Source organism: Rhopalosiphum maidis, chromosome 2 (genome assembly GCF_003676215.2).
Source record: "Rhopalosiphum maidis isolate BTI-1 chromosome 2, ASM367621v3, whole genome shotgun sequence".
Lineage (NCBI taxonomy): Eukaryota > Metazoa > Arthropoda > Insecta > Hemiptera > Aphididae > Rhopalosiphum > Rhopalosiphum maidis.
The window spans coordinates 2,968,085-2,990,633 of record NC_040878.1 but is presented as its reverse complement, the minus strand read 5'-3'; the positions used below and the strand labels follow the sequence as shown (position 1 = coordinate 2,990,633).

General features: G+C 27.3%; 2 protein-coding genes across 2 annotated transcripts in view; one reads left to right on the top strand and one right to left on the bottom strand.

The window, feature by feature from the left end:
* Window positions 1-10,720: 10,720 nt before the first annotated feature.
* Window positions 10,721-22,549, bottom strand: part of LOC113555141 (zinc finger protein 91-like) — a 35,092-nt gene continuing 23,263 nt past the window's right edge. Inside the window, 2 exon segments of the mRNA XM_026959480.1 lie at window positions 10,721-11,785; window positions 11,817-11,907. Of these exon segments, the coding sequence (XP_026815281.1) occupies window positions 10,721-11,785; window positions 11,817-11,907 (1,156 nt within the window).
* LOC113554782 (zinc finger MYM-type protein 1-like) lies at window positions 16,976-20,684 on the top strand. Its single transcript, XM_026958755.1, has 4 exons — window positions 16,976-17,430; window positions 17,708-17,782; window positions 18,056-18,154; window positions 18,407-20,684. Exons 1-4 carry the CDS (start codon window positions 17,395-17,397, stop codon window positions 20,573-20,575), a joined length of 2,379 nt encoding a protein of 792 aa, XP_026814556.1. The 5' UTR covers window positions 16,976-17,394; the 3' UTR covers window positions 20,576-20,684.

Below are 22,549 nucleotides of genomic sequence, written 5' to 3'. Positions count from 1 at the left end.
ACCTCGAACTAACTACTCACTCTAATAAAATTTTTCAACTTAAATTCTTGCTGCACACCAAAGTGAAAATAGAAAAGCCACATAAGCCTGAGGTCATCAGTCAGTGTCAAAACTGTCAAGAACATAGTCATATAAAAGCATACTGTGGACATAGTGTCATAGTCCTCAATGTGTCCAGTGCACTGAGGACTACTCCTCATCAGTCTGTTAAAACTCCCGCCGAGACCAATGCAATGCGTCCTCTACTCAGGTAACCACCCTGCAAACTTTAAGGAATGCACAATCTACAAAAACATCCAACAACTTAAGAAAACCAATTTGAATAATCAAAAAGTACTTGTTAAAATAAATAAATAAATAAATAATGTACAAGAAAACAACTCACATAGTACCACTCCTTCCCCCCACGATCCTTCTCACGGCTAATCCCAAACCATATCAAACCTAATCTCCATTATTCTCAATATAATACTCCTTCGCCAAATCATGATATTAATTTGTTAATACCGAGCTGTGTAAGCGAGCTCAAGACTCTTATCAACTAACTTATTTCATAACTTACTCAAATAATCTCTAGTTTATTAGGATAAAAAAATGAAAAATTATGCTAAAAATAATTCTCCTAGTTTTACAATTCAATGCTAATGGTCTGAAAAATTATGCGTATTGTATGATAAACATGTTGACATTATCCTTATTACAGAAACACACTTTACTAAATATTTTCATATATTTATACCTAGTTACAAATTAATAAAAACTAATCGCCCGGACAATACAGCACATGGAATTGTTGCAATACTCATTAAAACTTCAATCTATTTCCAACCACTTGACAATTTTTATTTTTATTATATTCAATCGTTTTTTATAATAATGAAACTAAATAACATGCCTATCACTGTAGGTGCTTTTTATTCTCCTCCGCGTCACACTATTTCGAATTCCATGTTTACAGATTTCTTTAATGATATAGAAAATAATTTTATTATTGGTGATGACTTAAATGCTAAATATAATACTTAGGATTGTCACTCAAATAATTCTCGTGGCACTGTTCTATACAATTTTGTCAATATGAATAACCTCAATGTATTATCACCGCCAGAACCTATCTATTGGCCATCTTCTCCCATAAAAAACCCAATATCTTAGATATATTTATCGTCAACATACCAAGAAATCTACACTGCCTAACTAATAATATTTTAGATTTAAATTCTGATCATTCGTCTGTTTTAATCAATGTATCTGACGCCGCATTTGAACGTATTGAACCACTTAGGCTTTTCTCCCCTTTAATTGACCGTCTTCAATTTCAAAATATCTTTAAACAGCAAATTAATCTAAAAGTTAAACTTATGTCAAACCATGACATTGATGAAGCGGTAAAACACTTAACTATACAAATAAAAATTGTTTGTAGAGCTGCCTAGCCTGGAAAGAATCATGATTACAAAAATAATTACCCATTTGTGTCGAATCAAATTCGCTGCCTAATAGTAGAAAAACGTAGAAATCGAGCTAAATACCAAGTCACTAGACTTCCATTTTTTTCAACTCAATGAAAAAGACTCTTGCTAAATATAAATCAAACGAATTCGGACAAAAATTACATTCTTTATTTGTCATTGACGGGATTCTATGGAAAGAAACTAAGCAATTACTTATATATAAAACCATTTCAACCTCCAATCACCCCTGTTAAATGGTGACAATTCGCTTGCCGTTTCAGACGCTAAGAAAGTTAAAGTATTTCAAGCCCATCTTTTCAAGACTCATCCTCAAGAGAACATTTATATCCCACAACATATTAATGACATAAGCAATTACTTAGGTTCTATCTTACCAAATACTCGCTCGTATGATAGCCTAAGTATTGAATTGTATACACGGACCAGAATCTAACTAAGCCTAACTACTGTAAATTATAATATAACCATATTATTAGCGAGATCTGATCAATGGTGCAACAACAGAGCCATATTATTTTACCATTAGGCAAGATAGGCAACTGCCTATGGCCTCCGTTATTAGAGGGCTTCAGATTTTTATGAACCTTATTATTTTTTTTTAGAGTACTACTTTCATCATATAAAATAAATATAAGAAACATATAATATTTCAAAAAAATAAAATAATTAATCCTTATCAGCATAAAATGTAAATGAAAATAATAGATACAAGAAATCTATAGCCTGTACAGGTAAAAAAATATATAACATTATAATTATGTTTGTGAAAATGTATAACTAGGTAAATACTAAATTGTAATAAATTATTATTTTGTTGTATACAACTCATTTGTGTAGGGGGGATATGACTATATGCCTATATAAGCTACTATTGGCAATAAGGAGCCACATTTTTTATTTTGCCTAAGGCCACGAAATGCTTAAATCAGGCCCTGTTTGTTGATAGTAATGGCAATTATTAAAGTATACCAGAAAACACAAAAATAAAAAAATTATAGACTTATGAAGAAATATGTCTTTTTGAGAAAGTTATAATTCAATATAATATACCTAAGTGTTAAACAGTGATTAGTTAAGTAAAACTATGTATAATTGGTATATAAAATGTATTATTATACAAACCTTATGAGGTACCTACTATAAAGTGTTAACTGGCGATATGAAATGAATGTATTTATAAATTTACAAGGAACTTTAATGGTGTGTAATTGAAGTAAAAACACAAGCACAGCAAAAATAACTCTGCAAAGTAAGCACTAAGCGACCATGTTGGGAACAAACAGAACAGTGAAATTGAATGAATATGAAATGTGGTTTTATCATAGAATACAACAATGACCCTAATCTACCGAGTAATAGTATATATGATCATGGTATAAATACTTACTGTTAACGTGAACCAAGGTTACATACAAACCAGTTTAAACCATGTCTTGAACATTTAATTTATGCTATAAATTGTATATACGTTATTTTTATGATTGAGTCCGTTCATCGCTAATTGTCCACCGAACTTTACTACATATGAGTATATAATTATAAATAGATAATAACATAATATTTAACATTTAGATACATTAAAATATTTAATTAAACAAAAGAAACATTTTAATTTTGATTTTACAATGTCGCTACTACAATTGTTATCGTGTTATATAATTAACCAATATTAATAATTTACAAATTTTACTTATTTAGTGGGGTACACCACAAATAACATAATAGAAACACTCGAACACAATTTTGTAAATAAAAATTTTATAACCCTTAAATTAGCTACCAGTGCTACCACAAAATATATTAAGTAATAACTACTATGGCAATATCCTCGTTATGCTACCATATCGGTCACCACGCACTAACCATTCTGCAAATACACCATGTGTAGTCATATATAAAATAATATTAAAAGCAAAAAAAAATAGACAAACAATTATCGCTGTAGAGATGTTAAAACGTGAAAAATACCTCTTAATTAAATGTTAACTATTAATTTGAAGGTGTAATTATTATATGATACTATGATTGATTTTGACAACATTTCAAAATTAAAAAATAGTCAAAATAGGTACATCTATGTCTACTTATAGAATATTTGTTGTTTCTTTCATCTCATAGTTAGCGGTATATCTATTAAATAATTTTCTCGAAAATGTTCCCCACATGTTCTAGATCTTTCCCAATTATCATGGCAAATAATAAATAAAATATACTCTCACGTCAATCTATCGTTGTTTTATTTAAATTTCGAGGGACCATGTATAAAAATATATAATTTGAATATTCGGGATTAAAAAATAAAAAAATGAGCAGGAAATTAAATAAACTGTTTATACCTTGTATACGAGATCGCACTAGTAGTCTATAGTCGCAACACGAGAAGGTACTAGTTTTACTAATCAATAATCATATACGTTCGTTTTGTATCCTGTATAATTCGTGTGACTACGTCCTATAACCACAGAACAATATAGAAGCAACACTCCATCAACTGAGCGGCCACTGTATCCACTATCCCTAGTCTCTACGGCAGGGGTCGGAAACCTTTTCGTAGGAAAGAGCCATTATAATTTAAAAATTACAAAACTATGATATCCAGGGAGCCGCACAGGTTTGAACAACTTTTTTTTTTAATTGTAGACATTGTGGTGTATAAATTATTACTTTATTAGTACATATATATTAAAATAAAGATAGTATTATTATTTCATTGAGAAAATGGTAGGCAATAAAAACATAATAATACGTCTTAAATTAAGAAAATATAGAAAAACTTTATTTATCACTATAATAACACAGGTATAATATAATTTATATTTTACGGATCTCGATTGATAATTATCCAAAAAGCCGCAGGTTCTCGACCCCTGCCCTACGATGTAATGTATTGGACTTAAAAACAGTATTCGTAACCGTAATCTGATAAGATATGGATAACGTGATCCCTATTAATCACGATATTATAAAAACGAAAAAAATTCATAGGCTATCTGTCCTATAGCCACTGTAGCATTATGTCTTAGAAATAGGAATAAGTGATAACACCAACCCAGATACCGTGTTCTAGACCAAAATTCACCCGATTTGGCCAATACACACAGTGTCTATAGAGCAAGCTATGGTAGCCTACAACTGCTACTTTTTATTTTTCACGCACCTAATACCTTGATTAAACTATTATCAATTATGGAATAAACCAGCGTTTCCCAAAGTGTGTTCCATGAAACCTTAGGATTCGGCGAGACAATCTCAAGGGTTCTGGCGAATTCTCCAGATGTATGTGATTATTGATAAAATTATTTTATATTAAATAAAACATTTTTTGTTAAAAATAAATATTTGTAATAATTAAATACCCAATAAAAGTTTTTTTATTTTCATAAATACAAATTTGATTGAAAATTGTTTTTTTTTTTTACTTTTTTCAATAAATAATAATCATTAACAGTATTGTTAAAACATTTTTTTGGAGTAGGTATTGGTTTTTCTTCTTTTTCGAAAAATTGGGGTTCCGCGAAAAACTAACTATTTCTTAAGGGTGCTGTGGTAGTAAAAGTTTGGGAACACTGGAATACTATAATATTAAAGAAATAAAATTCTATAATTAATTTTATTAGTTTACCTATATAGTTTGCCCCAAACATTTTTGTTGGCAAATCCCTTAAAATTATATAGCATCCAGTGCCCTTATTTACTAGTCCGCATATGATTATATATAAAATATTGTCTCTATAAATAATAAAATAAGTTATATTAAAGTATAATCATAGTCGTCATTGACCATTTCAACAAAATAAACATTACTTTGCTACAAATAAAATTTAAAAAAAATATAATGATATTCAGTAATGACAAAATTATCAAAATTCAATAGCTCGATAGTTCATAATATAACATATATGATATATATAAATATTATATTACATACATATTACAATATTGTATACTGCACAATGTAAGTAAAAACAAAAAGTAATAAAAAGCCAATGGATCTGATCCTCATGACCCCCTTGTATATGCCACTGATGGCTACATGTAATAAAATATGTCTCTTTTTGATACAACTTTATAGATTAATACATTATATTGATTAAGATATATTTTGTTACGAGCGGACTGCAAATTTATTTTATAAACATTTTACATTTTGTTATAATTAAAATAAATAATTTATAAATATTCAGCGGATTGACAACCAGCGTAAATTGCCTAATCAATCAATCAATAAAAAATTTCGGCGGAATCAATATATGAAAAAAATTCAGCAGAGTTGATACGCGGAGCAATCAAGAAGACTTGTGAAAAGGTCATTTCGGTGCAATCGATATACGCCCAGGTACCTATGCATTAGGTAATTTATAAGGAACTCAACCCCAAGTCCCCAACTTTATTTTATTAACATAAGTTATAGAAAAAAAACTTGAAAAACACCAAAAATTTCTCATGCTTGAAATAGTTATTAAAATATTTTTTAAATTCAACCATGTATAGAAAATAATAATATAACCATTAGGTGAAAATATCAAGATCTACGAATAGCGCCACAATGCATAGTTTGTAGACTAGTATCTATAAATTTACCATAAAAAGTTGTCATTAATATTATTTTAATAAAATAATAACAATCTAGATTTAATTTACTATTTTTCAAATAAGAACGCACGGAGCAGCATACAAGAACTGGTAGAAACTCGCACATATTATGTATCCCATTTACGACAAATTCAACTGTTTTCAGTCGTGATAGTTACGCTTTTACAAAAATGCACGACGCGCAACGTAGCGTGAGCTCATTCGAAAAATAATATAGTCTAAACCCTAAATCTTCCTATTCATGAATTGTATTATTTTAAAACATAACTACCGTCTACCATCATCATTCATCAAATAAACTATTGGTTATTCAATATAAATGAAACAATATAGTTGAGCTAGAATCCTATTTGCATCCTATTTGTAACTATTACTTAACATATTTATAATAAAAGGATCTTTTTAATAAATGGTGGTTATAAATTTCCATAAAAATCTTATTGTGTTCATCATGTAGTAATAAATAATAATAGAACCATATAGAATGATTTATATAATATATATTATATTGATCAGATACATACATAATTTTAATTAGTAATTAAGGATTAAATTTCAAAAAAAATTATTTAATTTTTCACAGTTAAAAAATAGTTATTTTTTGCTAAATTTTCATTTAGCGTGGTAGATTACCGAAACTGGAGAACAGATTTTTTTTATTTGGGATTTTGTTACATTCACATTGGCTAAGAGAAGTGCTGTGTAGATTTTCAGAACTTTAGCATCAATCATTAACTCAATACAAAGCTATAAAACTAAAAACATAAAAAAACGCTAAACAAAATGTGTTTAAATTTTTTTTGAAGCTCTGTAATGAATTAACTATAAATAAAGTTCTGAAAATCTTCACTGTACTTCTCTTAAATAATGTGAATCTAATAAGACATTAAACAACAAAATCCACTCTCCGGTTTCGCAGATCTATCTCACTAAATTAAAATGAAAATAAAATAATTATACATACATATTGCATAAAATTAATAAATTTCTAAAAATTTAAAATGAAGAAAGTTTACATGCCAATCCCTGACTTGGCAACCATTTGTTTTTTTTTGTAAAACTTTTCTTTGGTCTGCCATAAATAAAATGAAAACATGTATTTAAAATCTTATTTAGTAATTTAACTTTAAATAAATTGTATCTATAATATAAATATGAATTTAAAAAAAATAAACCCAAGTAATATTTCAAATTTTTCATCTATTTCTGTTATATAATCATTTAAGTTATTATAAAGACATAAAAACCTTCTCTCAAATATTTACAAAAATGTTCTATTGATTTAAAATATTTCTCTTATATTTGTCTATACTCCATATTATATTAATATATAAACAACTCTATTCTTATAATAGTTTACAAACATCATGACACTAAAACTAAAAAAACTATAACTTTATCCTTGTTAAATCTAATCAATGTTATAATAACAAAACAAATACATGTTTATAGTTTTAATAAATAAAAAAAAAAAATTTGAATTGTAGTTATATTTTATCAATTTACCGGACGAAATAAAAACATAAAAATATTAAAATATGTATTTATGTTTAGCAAGCAATTGTCTGGTTTATTTGTCAATAGAAAATAATTTAAAAATAAAAGTATTTGCAATTCTTAAGTTCCCACTTTAGGATTAAATAATTATGGTCACAATAATCATATAACTAAGTATTAAACAATAATTAGTTATGTAAAAGTAAAATTGTGTACCTATAAATAGTAAATAAAATGGATTATTGGGTATACAAACCTTATGAGTTATGACTAAATACGCAATTGTCGCATTTATATACACAGAACATATTGTGGTACCTACTATAAAGTGAAAATGGCGATATTAAATTAATATATTTAAATTAACAAGGAAATTTTACGATGTGCTATTTAAGTAAAAACACGATCACAACAAATATAACTCTGGGCAGTAAGCACTAAGCGACCACGTTGGGAACAAATAGAACAGTGAAACTGAATGAACAAGAAATGTGTTTTCATATAATATGTGGTTTTATCACAGAATACAACAATGAACCTAACCTATCAAGTAACAGTACATATGATCATGTTATAAATCCTATTAACGTGAAACAAGGTTAAATATAGAAATACTGTATGTTGTATGAAGTATAAGCATTATAGCTATAATATAGTTGTGTGTTGATAAGAAATAAGGTACGCAAACAAATAGAAAAAAAATGTAACTTTATAAAAAGTTTAATAAAATATGTATTAACTTTTAACTTAACTGAGTTAACCAAAAATTTTATTAACTTTTAACTTTTTCTTATTGATGCATATTAATTTAACTTAACTGAGTTAAAAAAAATCATTAACTTGCCCAGCCTTGCATTTTTCTAAAAACTATTATTGCTATTAACATTATTTATTCCCAATGAACTAGCGCTAGGTGTACCAGATGGATCACATTGATAAAGTTTAAGACCAGTTATATCCCAACCACACGCCAAAAATAATACACCATAAAGTCTTACCACTGACAATCAATTAATCAAATTTTAATTCGTTAATAGCTTCTTGATCTTGTAATCTTTAATTTTCAATTTTAAATAGCGTTTTCTTTTCATATTTTCATAATTCAAAGTGGTTTTAAATGTTATTTTTACGATGGATTACAGGCAGGGTTAATCAGTATCAAAGATATAATTATATCTTGTATCGTAATACATAATTTTAAAGTATCAAGTATCATGTATCATGATACATTTTTTAGAGGTATCTTGTATCTTTTTTTGTCAATATATACAAGATACTATTATTATAAATATTTGTACTGAATAGTACCAAGAAATTTGAATTCGATTTGAAGAACCTTCAAAACTTAGATAAATGAAACAATAATGATAATTGTTATTATTTATTAATTTTTTTTAAAGGAAATCAAAATTTTATCTATAAAAAAAACATTTAATTTAAAAACTAATTATAAGACTATAACTAATTAAATTTATATATCCATTTTTTACAATTAGTCCATAACCAATTAAACACATGTATAATTTTGCAGAAATAAAATTTGAGTTGTAATTTTTGTTTAATTTATAAATTTTGGTATATTTATATACCAATAATACATATAGTGATTTATTAGTAATCATTTTATAATGTGTATTGACTTTTGTATTATTTAATATTCATGATTTTATTGTAACTATAATCTATATTCTATAAACTATTATAGAGTATAGAGTATGAACTGTATTGTGTATGGTGTATACTGTATATTTGTATAGAACTTTTACGTTTAATAGTTAATAAAATTCAATTGGAAATATAAAAGTATCATGTATCAACGCATAAAGATACATGTATCTTGTATCTTTTTTACATTCACAATGTATCTTGCATCTTGTATCTAGATACACTAAATGCATGAATCATGTATCATGATACTTTTTTTTTAGTATCTTGCCAAACCCTGATTACAGGTAATACAACATAGTATATACCTATCATCCCTTATACCAAGGATTTTATTTTGTAAGCATCCTATTTGTAACTATTACTTAATATATTTAAAATAAAATGATCCTTATAATAGACGGTGGTTAAAAATTTCAATAAAAATCTTATTGTGTTCATCACGTTGCAGGTTCTAAGAGTTATTTTTAATTCAAAACATACAATAAATGCAGTAAAAACACAGTTGTGATAAATTTAAATACATGTTTCATTAACAGATCTTGATTTATTCTTTCACATACATATAGAAATATATAAACGTCCAAATTCTAAATGCATGAATAGTATTATTTTAAAACATAATTACCATCATCAAATAATCTATTGATTGTTCAATATAAATGAAACAATACGGTTTAGCTAAAATAACTGAAAACATAGTATACCAACTTCAAATTCTATAACTCTACTCTAATACATTTTCAACAAGTCTAAACTTTCATCAAATACAAGTTAATAAACATCAACTGTATCATTACTGTATATTGGTAACGAGAAATTGATAAATCTAAACTTCTATTTAAAGTAATAAATAATAATGGATACTTATAGACTGTTTTATTATAGTATATATTGATCAGATACATATACAGTTTTAGTTAGTAATCAATTAATTAAATCACCAAAACAAAAATTGTTTTCTGTTTTAACTACACCAATTTGATGCTAAAATATCAAATTTAAAATTAATGTATCAAGATAAAAAAAATCAGTACAAGAAGACTGAAAAATTTAATGACATGTTCAATATTTATATACTAAATCAACAAGAGACACAGTTAGTCTCAGTTAAAATAAAATATATTTAGTATTAAATATACTTAATTAATATTATTGTCTGTAAACTTTATTACCAAGTGATAGTACCTAATATTAAATCACAGATTTCTATATAATAGTATTTTTTATTATTAAAAACAATGTTATTTATAATACATTTTGTATAATTATTTGATTTATACCCACAATAAGAACAAAATACTGGTACCAACATACATCATACATAATATAATATATAACACGTTTTTACAATATCTGTACATATTTTATTTATTTATATCTAATTTTCAAATGACTCCATTAACTGGTGTAAGTCGAATAAACAAATATTTGTGTCTGATAATAATTGGCCAGTCAGTACAATCCAAGATGTGTCCTAATATATTTTTTTAATTTGCTGCACAATAAAACCTCCTATCACAGAAATCACATTTTTATGGCTTATCACCTGTATGTGTCCTTTTATGCAATATTAAATTTACTCTTGAAGAAAACTCTTTTTTACAGATTGCACATTTAAACGGTTTTAATCCAGTATGTTTCCTTATATGCACTGTCAAATTTGATTTTGAAGAAAACCCTTTATCACAAATATCACATATATATGGTTTTTCTCCACTATGTGTCCTTTTATGCCTTTTTAGTGTTCCAGCTAGAGCAAACAAATTACCACAGATATCACATTTATATGGCCTTTCTCTAGTATGTGTTCTTGTATGTGATATTAAATTTACTCTTGAAGAAAACTCTTTTTTACAGATTGCACATTTAAACGGTTTTAATCCAGTATGTTTCCTTATATGCACTGTCAAATTTGATTTTGAAGAAAACCCTTTATCACAAATATCACATATATGTGGTTTTTCTCCACCATGTTCCCTTATATGCCTATTTAGTGTTCCAGTTTGAGAAAACAATTTATCACAGATATCACATTTATATGGCCTTTCTCCAGTATGTGTCCTTATATGCCTTTTTAGTGTTTCAGCTTCAGCAAACAATTTACCACAGATATCACATTTATATGGTGTTTCCCCTGTATGTGTTCTTGTATGTGATATTAAATGTGCTCTTGTAGAGAATTTTTTTTTACAGGTTTCACATTTATACGGCCTTTCTCTTGTATGTGTCCTTGTATGTGATATTAAATTTGTTCTTGTAGAAAATTCTTTTTTACAGATTGCACATTTATGTGGCTTTTCTCCAGTATGTATCATTGTATGCGTTTTTAAATGATCCGATCTAGTAAATCGTTTACCACAGATATCACATTTATATGGCCTTTCTCCACTATGTGTCTTTATATGCCTTTTTAGTGTTCCAGCTTTAACAAATAATTTACCACAGTTACCACATTTAAATGGCTTATCTCCTGGATGTGTCTTTGTATGTGATATTAAATGTGGTCTTGTAGAAAACTCTTTTTTTACAGATTGCATATTTAAACGGTTTTTCTCCAGTATGTTTTCTTATATGCGTAATTAAATTAATTTTTTGAGAATACCCTTTATAACAGATACCACATTTATAGGGCTTTTCTTTTGAATGTGTTGTTATATGGTGTTTTAAATTTCCTGCTTGAGAAAACACTTCATACGTATCAGATGTTATTGATATAGCTTTCTCCTATATGATGTGATTTCAATTGATATAAAATGATTGATTAGAATAGTCACAAAGATTTTGTCTTATACTGGTATACCAGTTTACACACCTTATTAAAAGTTCTTGGGAGTTAAATAATATATTGCTTATTTTGAATTTTGGTGTTGTCCTAAAAAAAAAATAGCAATCTAGAAAAAGGGATAATAATAATTATAACTACATCAAATTAGTTTTAATATAATGAGAAATATTTCACCCATACAACAAGTTTTTATATTTTATTTCATAAACAAAAGTGTATACAACATGCTTCGAGAAAGTATTTGATTTCCTAATTATTATACAATACATTAACTTAAATTAAATTATTATTGTTATTATAACTGTTTTGGAGTTAAAAAGTACTTAAAAAAACCTTTGGTAACCTTTGCCATTACTATGGCAATCTACATTTGTACAATGTTTACAAACATAATACTACGAGCAAAACATTTGAACACAGGCAGAGAATTAAAATCAAAATCAAAATCTACTAAACATAAAAATGGTTGAATAAAAAATACCCAATAATACTATTACAATTTTTGGTATTATATTTCATTATTTGGCCAAAAATGCTTCAGATCCCATCATATTAAACAAATACTGAATTCATGAACAATCATCCCACCTCCAACTCAATCTAAACATTAGAATCTTCAGCCATAATAAAAATTCTCATTTGTATGCCAAACATCAAATCCAAGACATCATCTTATAAGACATCATATTAAGAAATAATAACAATCAGAAAATCATACATTTCTGAATACCTGTACATTCTAAAATAAAATTAAAACAAGCTAGCTGATCTCGTATCCAAAATCATAGTCAGTTCCTTTCTATCATCGCTCACCTAAATCATTTCATGAAGTTCAATCTAGTTGGCGTTGGATAAACTAAAAGAAACAATTTCCAGTAAATAACAAAATAACCAAAAAACTTAATAAAAACTAGAATTTAAACGCAAAACCAAATTCCAATTAAATCACAATTGTTTATTTTAAATATGAATAACTGTAGAAACCTAAAATTTGCATTAAATATCCATATTGGCATTTACAATTTTTATTTATGTATTATTTGCTACAATTTTTTTTTATTTTAAGATAAAATTTTGAAAATGTAATACAATCATATTAATCAATTAAAAATATCTAAAATTATACACTCACAAAATACAATATTTATAAGAGCTAAATTTCTACCGAATATTGAATAATTTGAGTTTTACTGAGTGTAACAAAATACTAAATTGTACAAGAGGTTTTTTTGAGTGATCTCTTGATTGTTGCAACTCCTTGATTACTCACTTTTCTATTATTGAAAAACTTGATTGTTTTTATCATTGAATTATATTATACCACTGATTTGCTCGCTTAGAATTTATTATGGTAATTAATATTCATTCTTAACTTTTCTTTTGGTAAAGTATTATTTTTTGAATTTTGTAAACATGATGCATTCAAATATGATAGCTACCTTTTATGTATAGCCTATCGTTTAGGTGATAGAGATTGCTATGCTAATTTAACCCATTTATACAATTTTTTTTTTTTGTAAAACTTTTCTTTGGTCTGCCATAAATATAATGAAAATATTTATGTAAAACCTATCATTGATGGTTGCTAAATTTTGTACATTTGACCTGCTTAACCAATTTTTTTTGTAAAACTTCTTTTTAAGATAATGAAAACATTTATTTAAAGTGCGATTTATTATTTTAACTTTAAATAAATTGTATCTATGAAATAAAAATAAATTTAAAAAAAAAAATTCCTAGTTATATTTTACATTATCTATCTATCTATTTCTGTTTTATAATCATTTTAGTTATTATAAACATATAAAAACAGTCTCACAAATAATTACAATAACGTTCTATTGACTTAAAATATTTCTCTAGAGTTTTTCTATAAATTATTATATAAACAACTTTATTCTTATAAATATATGATTTACCTTTCAATATACAGTTCAGATTTTAAATTTTGGTGAAGATTTTGATTTGATCCTGCGATGGAGTATAATGAAACTTGGTAGACTTGGTTCAAAAAGTTTCATTGCCCACCTATATCAACAAGTTTATAACAAAATAATATGTGAAGTAATAATTAAATGGTTTTCAAACATTATGACACTAAAAATTAAAAAACTAAAACTTTGTCCTTGTCAAATTAAATTAAAGTTATAATAACAAAACAATACATTTTTACAGGTAGTTGATAATTTTTTTTAATAAAAATTAAACTATGTTATTAATAGCGATATTAATTTGAATAATTGTTTGGTAGTAATAGCAATTATTATAATATACTGGAAATACAATAAAACATAGATTTGAGATGTGAAGAAATATGTATTTCTGGAAAAGTTTTAATTCAATATAATTATAATATGACCAAACATTAGGGGTGGGGGAGGTTGTGTGGTTTTTCAGTGATGCATCTTGCAATTATTACATTTTAATTGTACTTATATTTTATCATTTCACCGGACGAAATAAAAACATAAAAATCTTAAAATATATAGTAATGTTTAGCAATTGTCTGGTTTATTTATCAATAAAAAATAATTTAAAATTAAAAGTATTTGCAATTTTTAAGTTCCCACTTTAAGATTAAATAATTATGGTCACAATAATAATATACCTAAGTTTTAAACAGTGATTAGTTATGTAAAAGTAAAACTGTATACCTATAAATGGTAGATGAAATGGATATTCATAAAGTGAAAATAGCGATATTTAATTAATGTATTTAAATTTACAAGGAAATTTTACGGTGTACAATTTAAGTAAAAACACGAACACAACAAAAATAACTGTGTACAGTTAGCACTAAGCGACCATGTTGGGAACAAATAGAACAGTGAAGCTGAATGAACATGAAATGTGTTTTCATATAACATGTGGTTTGGTCACAGAATACAACAATGAACCTAACCTATCACGTAACAGTATATTTCATGGTCTTATATAAGACCGTGGTATATATGATCATGGAATAAATACTGTTAATGTGAACCAAGGTTACATACATAGGTTACATATAAGTTTAAAACCATATCATGGACATTTAATTTATACTATAAATTGTGTATACGTTATTTTTATGATTGAGTCTGTTCACCACGAATTTTCCACCGAACTTTAAATTATTTATTTCTTGTACACGAAATATGTAGAACTAAGATCAACAACAAGGTAATGTGTGGTTAAATTGTATAACATAATATTATATTATATATGCGGAAAAATATTGACCCCCCCTCGAAAAAAACGTCTAGGCACGCCCCTGACCTCTGCATATTCTGCGATTAATGTATTAGATGTGGTTGGTTGATTAAAGGTGTATTTGTTATAAAAAGTTGGAGAAAGTATACTACCTTAAGGAATATCGGCTTTTATTGAAGCTCTATTTGAAACAGCAAAACCATAACATACTTGAAAATTGCGGTCAGTTAAGTACAATTTTATGAATAGATAGTAGGGGGGAGTGTAAAAATATTTAAGTCTAAATAGTAGGCCATTTATGCCATACTTTGTAAAACGCTAATGAAATATCGAGAAAAACACAAATGGAATAACTTTTTTTTCGAAGGAATAAGAAATTGCATCATCTATTGTGCTTGATGGATAGTGGACAGGGGCATCATTTCATTTGCCATTGGCGGAAGCCGAATTTATGATCGGGAGTATTTTATATTCGCTAATGCTTGGTACTACCTAATATCCGTTTCAGAATTATTTTCTCTAGTATCTTTACAAGAAACGGTAATACATTTATAAGGTCTATAAGATGTTAGTAAGGATGGAGGTTTTTTAGGTTTTTGAAAAAGGATAATAGATGAAGATTTCTAAGGTAATGGAAAATAGGAAAATTTTAAGATGGCATTATAAATATGAGTAAGATGAACGATTGCTGTTTTTGGAAGATTCCTAGTTACTTCAGCAGTAATAAGGTCTTCACGTAGAGACTTCCGATTTGGATATTTATGAATTATGTACTTAACATAATTTTGTGAAAATGTTTGGCTGTAGTAGTTAAGAGAAGAAGTGTGTCAAGAAACTGATTTACTGAGTGGGCGTAAAAAAATGGGAGATATGGAGGATGGATCCCTCCATGAAAATTGTTTTATATAAATACCTTATACAATATACCGACAATAGAAAAATCATAATCTTATACCTTTTATATATCTCACATAAATCTAGACAAATTGACTTTATATTATAGATTAAAAATTTAATTAACAATTATAAAATAATTTTATTTTTACGAAAATTAGCAAGTTTTCTGGGGTATATATATCCCCTTCTCCCTTATGAAAATTTCTGTCTACGCAAACAATATAATGATTAATTATGTTATCGTGGGGTTGAAATATGTGAAACAGACAAGTTTTAAATAGTTCTGCTTTTTCTGAATCTGTGAAGACATAAGTACCATTATAGATATTATATCATTAAGAGCTTGTTTAGTCGTCCATAGGCTTCCGTCTTTAATGGAAAGATTAGGTAAATAATTTCCATAAGATGATGCTAGTTTATATTAAATGATAGTTTAAATATAAGTTTATCTATTAGTCTATTATAATTGTATTTATCTGTTGGAAGTCTAGTCCGTTGATACTGAGCTCTAGACCTACGTTTTTCAATTATGAGTGTTATGTTTAGGGCCTAGGGAGTAGGATTAACATCTTGGAATGTTCATTTACATTTGTGGATGCACAGGCAGCTTCTGTATGCATTTAGTAAGATCATTAATTTCCGAATCAATATGATCTTAAGAAAAAATTAATTAATTCAATTAATTTTTTGTTGGTCAAGATCATGGATTGGAGTTGATTAGTGTGATAATAGAATAGCTTTGATGGTTCGGGACGGGTTAGTGACTAGTGAGCAAGTATTTAAAGTTAGAAGTATTAAGGAGTGGTTAAAGTTTAGATCTAATAGGTTAGGTCACGGATTGCACTTTACTTATAGCCAGTGGCGTAAACTGGGGGTCGCACGGGGTCGCACTTGCAACCCCTGAAAATATCATAGGGTCGCAAGAGTATCTTTTTGCGACTCCAAAAAATTACGATTTCAATTATCAAAAAATTGAAATATCAATATAATAATAAACTAACTAATTTATATTTTGAGAACCAATGTTTAACGTTGTCTTGAAGCACTGGAATTATTATTATACTATATCCTTTCCACATTTATTTATAGTTTTGTTATTAATAATTTTCTATTATTATACCAATATGTATATTTATTGTGATCGGCCGACTCGAGTCTCAATGGTAGCTGATAATGAAAACGTGTTTCATAGTTTAAAATTACTATTTGTTTGTTTTATTCATGAATTTAATTTTTACACTTGTTATTTCTTATTCGTGATCGACTTAAAATTAAGTACTTACTACAATGGACAAATTTCTTATAAAAGTATCGAAGTCAAAAGTAAGTGTCTATTTTTACTTTAAATTCATATAATTGTTTAGTCTTTAGTACACATATTTAGTATACATTAAGTTAAGAGTAGCCATTAAAATATATTACTGATTTATATTATATTAAAACTACAATTTTGATGAATAAAACAGTTTATTTTTGATCTGTAATTTAATTTTTATATTAATTATTAAGGTAATATTATATTATTGGGAAAATTAAATTTATTTTGCTATATATTTTTTTATTATTTTGATTCTAATAAATTGTTGTACCTGCTTATTAGAAAAATACTAATGCTGAGAAAAATGTTAACTTACCTGAAGAAAACCACCTTTCCCCAGAAAAAAGATCAAAAATGGTAAATACAGTTAATACTTAATTTCATATCATATCTTTAGTATTAATTTACAATTTATTGAAATTAAATTTATATTAATTTAATATCATTTAATATTTAAGGATATTTTGGTTAACAGTAAACACTTTACCTTAATAAATTTAAAGTGAAAATTCTGTAACTAGTTACCTACGTTAAATAAATAATAGTAAATGTATTGGTTATTTTGTGTAGTATAAAAGTGATAAATATGTATATAAATCATGTTTGTATTAATTTCATTGATCATTTTAGGATATTCTACCAAATACCAAGGACATAAATCAAATTCAGAATGCTATATCTAGCCATGTAGGTACATCAAAGTCAGATCAAACTACAAATACACTATTGGTAAATATAAAATATTGCATTCAATTTTAATCTTTAAACCAATGATAAAAGTTTTGAATTTTAAATAGTATGTACATGCAATCACAAAACATAAAACAAGTATTGAAATAATTATAATTTCAATTTGTAGAATTTTAAATGTTGTACAAAATAGTCAATATTCACTCATTTTTATACTCTTTAATAAATTGAATAATTGTATATGGTAATTGTTAAAATTTATTTTAATTTCAAGTATATATATTTATCTAGATAAGTGACAATCTTAATCGAGATCCTGGTCATAAGAATACAAATGCTTTAATTTTATTTTCAAGTGGGTTTGGACCGTATCAACCAAATAACATTATATTTCCACAGCATTTAGGAAGAAAATTTCGAACAGAGTGGTATACTTCTTTTCCTTGGATAGAATATAGTCCTAGCAGTAACTCTGCATATTGTTTTTACTGTCGTGTTTTTCCATCTAAAACATCAGATCCAACTTTTGTTAGTGTTGGATTCAAGCAATGGTCAAAAGCTAGTTTCAAGTCTTTTCCTCAGCATGAAAAATCATTTGGACACAAAGAAGCTAGTGCCAAATTAGCTGGTTATAAAAATTCTAAGAAATCTGGGAGTATAATTAGCAAAGTTAATACACACCATCAGCAGATAGTAGCTGATAATCGAGCCTATTTAAAATGTATTTTAGACAGTTTACTTTTTTGTGCTCGTCAAGGAATAGCTATCAGAGGTCATAGAGTAGACGAAGACTCTTCAAACAAAGGAAACTTTCTAGAACTATTAACACTTCGTGCTAAAGATAATGATATTATTCAACGATATTTTATTGAAAAAGAAAAGACATTTCGTTATGTCAGTGGTGATTACACAAATACATTTCTTGAGTATTTAGCTAATATTGTTATTGAAAATATAATTGATAATGTAATAGCTGCGGGTATTTTCAGTATAATAGTTGACGAAACTCAAGATTTGTCTCGACATGAACAAGTCGCAATTATTATAAGATACGCAACAAAAGATTTATCTCCAGCAGAAGTTTTTCTTGGTTTTTATAAAACAGAAAATACAGATGGAGAAACACTTTCAATGTTAATAAAATCAACTCTTGTATCTCATGGTTTAAAAATAGAAAACTTGAGAGGGCAGTGTTACGACGGTGCAGCGTCAATGAGAGGGTCGTATAAAGGGGTACAAGCAAGAATTAAAGAAGAAAATCATTTAGCAATGTACATTCACTGTAATGCACATATTTTAAATTTATGCCTTATAGATTTGGCTAAACAAGTATCTTATGTAAGAAATGTATTTGGAACATTAAATACATTACATAATTTTATTGGTGCATCATCCAAGAGGCATGCGATTTTTGAAAAAATGTATTCAGTTTTAAATATAAGTACATGTGAAGGACCTAAAACTTTAAAAAGTCTCAGTGATACTAGGTGGAGTTGCCGACTAGATGCCCTCAAGGCGGTTTTATTCAATTTTCAAACTGTGGTTAGTACTTTAGAAGATATTTCGGAAAATGATGCTGTTTATGGATCTGATGCTAATGCATTACTAAAGTCAATAAATACTTTTGAATTTTTATTTTGTATATACTTTCTTAAAAAGATACTGTTGTTAACTAATATTTTATCAAAGTATTTACAATCAAGTTCAATAATTTATAGTAATGTACAGTCAATGGCAAAAGAAACAATACAAGAATTATGCAATATGCGGTGTGAAGAAAGTTTTAATAACACTTGGAATGAAGTAGACATTTTAAGAAAACAATATAATGTTTCTTCTCCTATACTTCCCAGAAAGCAAAAAATACCAGCTAAACTTGGCGGTGGATTGAAGGAGGTTGAAAATACTACCATAAATAAACATTATAAAATAAATATATATTTTGCTGTTCTGGATAATATTATAAATGACATGAGTGAAAGGTTTGAAGAAAATAATTTATATATTTTAAACTGTATGCAAGACATACTCTTAAATGATACTCCAAATAATAATTCTTTTAAAGAAATAAATAAAATGTATGGTTTTGATGAGGATAATCTTAAAGCAGAAACAAAAATTTTAAATAGGATGTATAAAGCTGTACATAATCAAAGTAATGTGCAATCAAAAATCAATTTCATTGCATCAGAAAATTATAAAGCTGGATTTCCAACATTAACAAGTTTGATACAATTATTTATTACTATACCAACTAACTCCGCATCATGCGAAAGAAGTTTTTCTTGTTTACGTAGGTTAAAAACATATTTAAGAACCACAATGGGACAATCAAGATTAAACAGTCTTGGAATCTTGCAAATTGAACGTGAAAGATCATCTCTTATAGATAAAGATTTAGTAATAGAAAAATTCAGTGCTGCCGCAGAATGTAGAGGCCGCCGATTACTACTGCAGTAAATGATATTATTCCCTCAGTAAAAAACCAACTAATATTTTAAATCTACCTATAATGTATATATATATATTATATTGTATTAGGTATTATATTACACAAAAAATATAAATGGCAGCTGTTATTAAAATATAAATTTTATAAAATAAAAAAATTGTTTTTTTTTAATGTACTCATATATTGTTTAAGAAAATTATAAATATTTTATTGACAGTAAGTAATTATATACCCTATTTATAGCGTATATTCATAATACTAATTGCCAATAGATACAATATGTGTTTAAGGTTAAAATAGTTTTGTTGAATTTATGTACTTGTAATGTTAAATCTAGAATAAAATAAAATATTTTAGGGGGGTGTGGGGGGCAAAGCCCCCCACAAGTCTGTCTAACCTAGAAACTGATTGCAACCCTAACAATTTAGCCCAATTTACGCCACTGCTTATAGCACACGTAATTAGGTATTATCTCCGCTTAATTGTCGCAATTCCATCTTCATTTGGTGTCCGAATATGTCGTACTTAGTACGTAAAAAATCAAAATTATTATTATTATTTTTTTAATTATAAATCTGGAATTGCACTAAGGTGCGTTTTTCTTTCAAAATGTAAAACAAATTATTGTGCGTTAAAACTTAAAATCAAATATTATTGTTTACTTTACTCATTAATCGTCGCGCTATCACTGTAACGAGCGTAGGTACGCGATTGTTACTCTTTAGATAACATGCTACGGCCTCCCAACACACCGACATCGCCGAATGCGAAAATAAAAATAACACAAATAAAATTAAAATTAAAATATATTAAGGTAAAAATGTATAATCAATATTTTTTATAAACTCTGATCTATTTATTTCTTATTTGTCCATTTCTGTTTTAATATATATTTCCTTACTTTTAGATTTAAGTTTTTGTAGTTTCTTTGTACTTCGCAATTTTACATAATGTTTCAATTTGGACTTCTTTTAATCTATGAATTTAAAGATGGTTGCCGTTTGTGTGTACGGAATAGAAGCAACTGTCGAACTTGCTATGAAATGATTGACGACTACTAGTTGTTCGTTCTATACTATTGTTATTGTAATGATATACGCTCATATTATATAAATGTAAGAAAGATTTTCAGAAAGAGTTAAATAATAAATTAGTAACCGTCGAGTTGCCGCACGCAGATAACGGTAAACCTCAATAAAATCTTTTATCGGTGATCAAGGGGACGATTTATATTACGAGGTCACACAGAAACGACATACGTGTCTGTGACAATAAAGCGCAGAGCGTGTGACTCGTATGCCGACAGAGACAAGGGATGGCCCAATGAGGATCTCTGCAACCAATAGTAAAGCCAGATCTTAGGAAACGCGGAGGTCTTTGATGGGACCGCCTACGTCTCTGGCTGGCCTGACCAAATCGCCTCCCTCGCCAGTGTATGTGCACCCGTGTTTTCACGAACATCTCGGGAGTCCGTTTCCGTCGTGCGACAATTAAACCCGTACTTATTATACATAAATAAATTAGTGTTTTTTTTTATTTGGATATATACGTGTAGTGATCTAATTCTACCTGTGTCACCTCATTACGTCATCATAGTACATATATTTATACAACATACATATATTCGGATGTTCCAGTAAACCAGGTAAGATGCAGGTTTATAATGTAAGGAGGTGATATTAATAAATTATTAAATCAAATACATGTAGCACATATTTGAAATAAGAATCAATCTCACATCTTTATTATATATATACTTTTTACGTTATATTACAGTATACTCAGCCCACGCCCCACGTTGTTGGTGGAAATGAGCTATCTTTTCAATATAATTTTTTAATATGTAATCAAAGAATTCTTCAAGTGTACCATTAGTCGGCTTTAATGACATCATATCATTAGTATAGCAATTTTTACTTCTTCGGGCTAAGGATAAACCATAAAACAATTTTAATGTTCATCCTATTCCGGAATCGTTATTT

Coding starts and splice junctions, on each gene's coding strand:
- LOC113554782 (XM_026958755.1), top strand. CDS start 17,395: ATGGACAAATTTCTTATAAAAGTATCGAAGTCAAAA. Junction 17,783..18,055: donor CAGAAAAAAGATCAAAAATG/GTAAATACAGTT, acceptor TGATCATTTTAG/GATATTCTACCAAATACCAA. Junction 18,155..18,406: donor AAACTACAAATACACTATTG/GTAAATATAAAA, acceptor ATATTTATCTAG/ATAAGTGACAATCTTAATCG.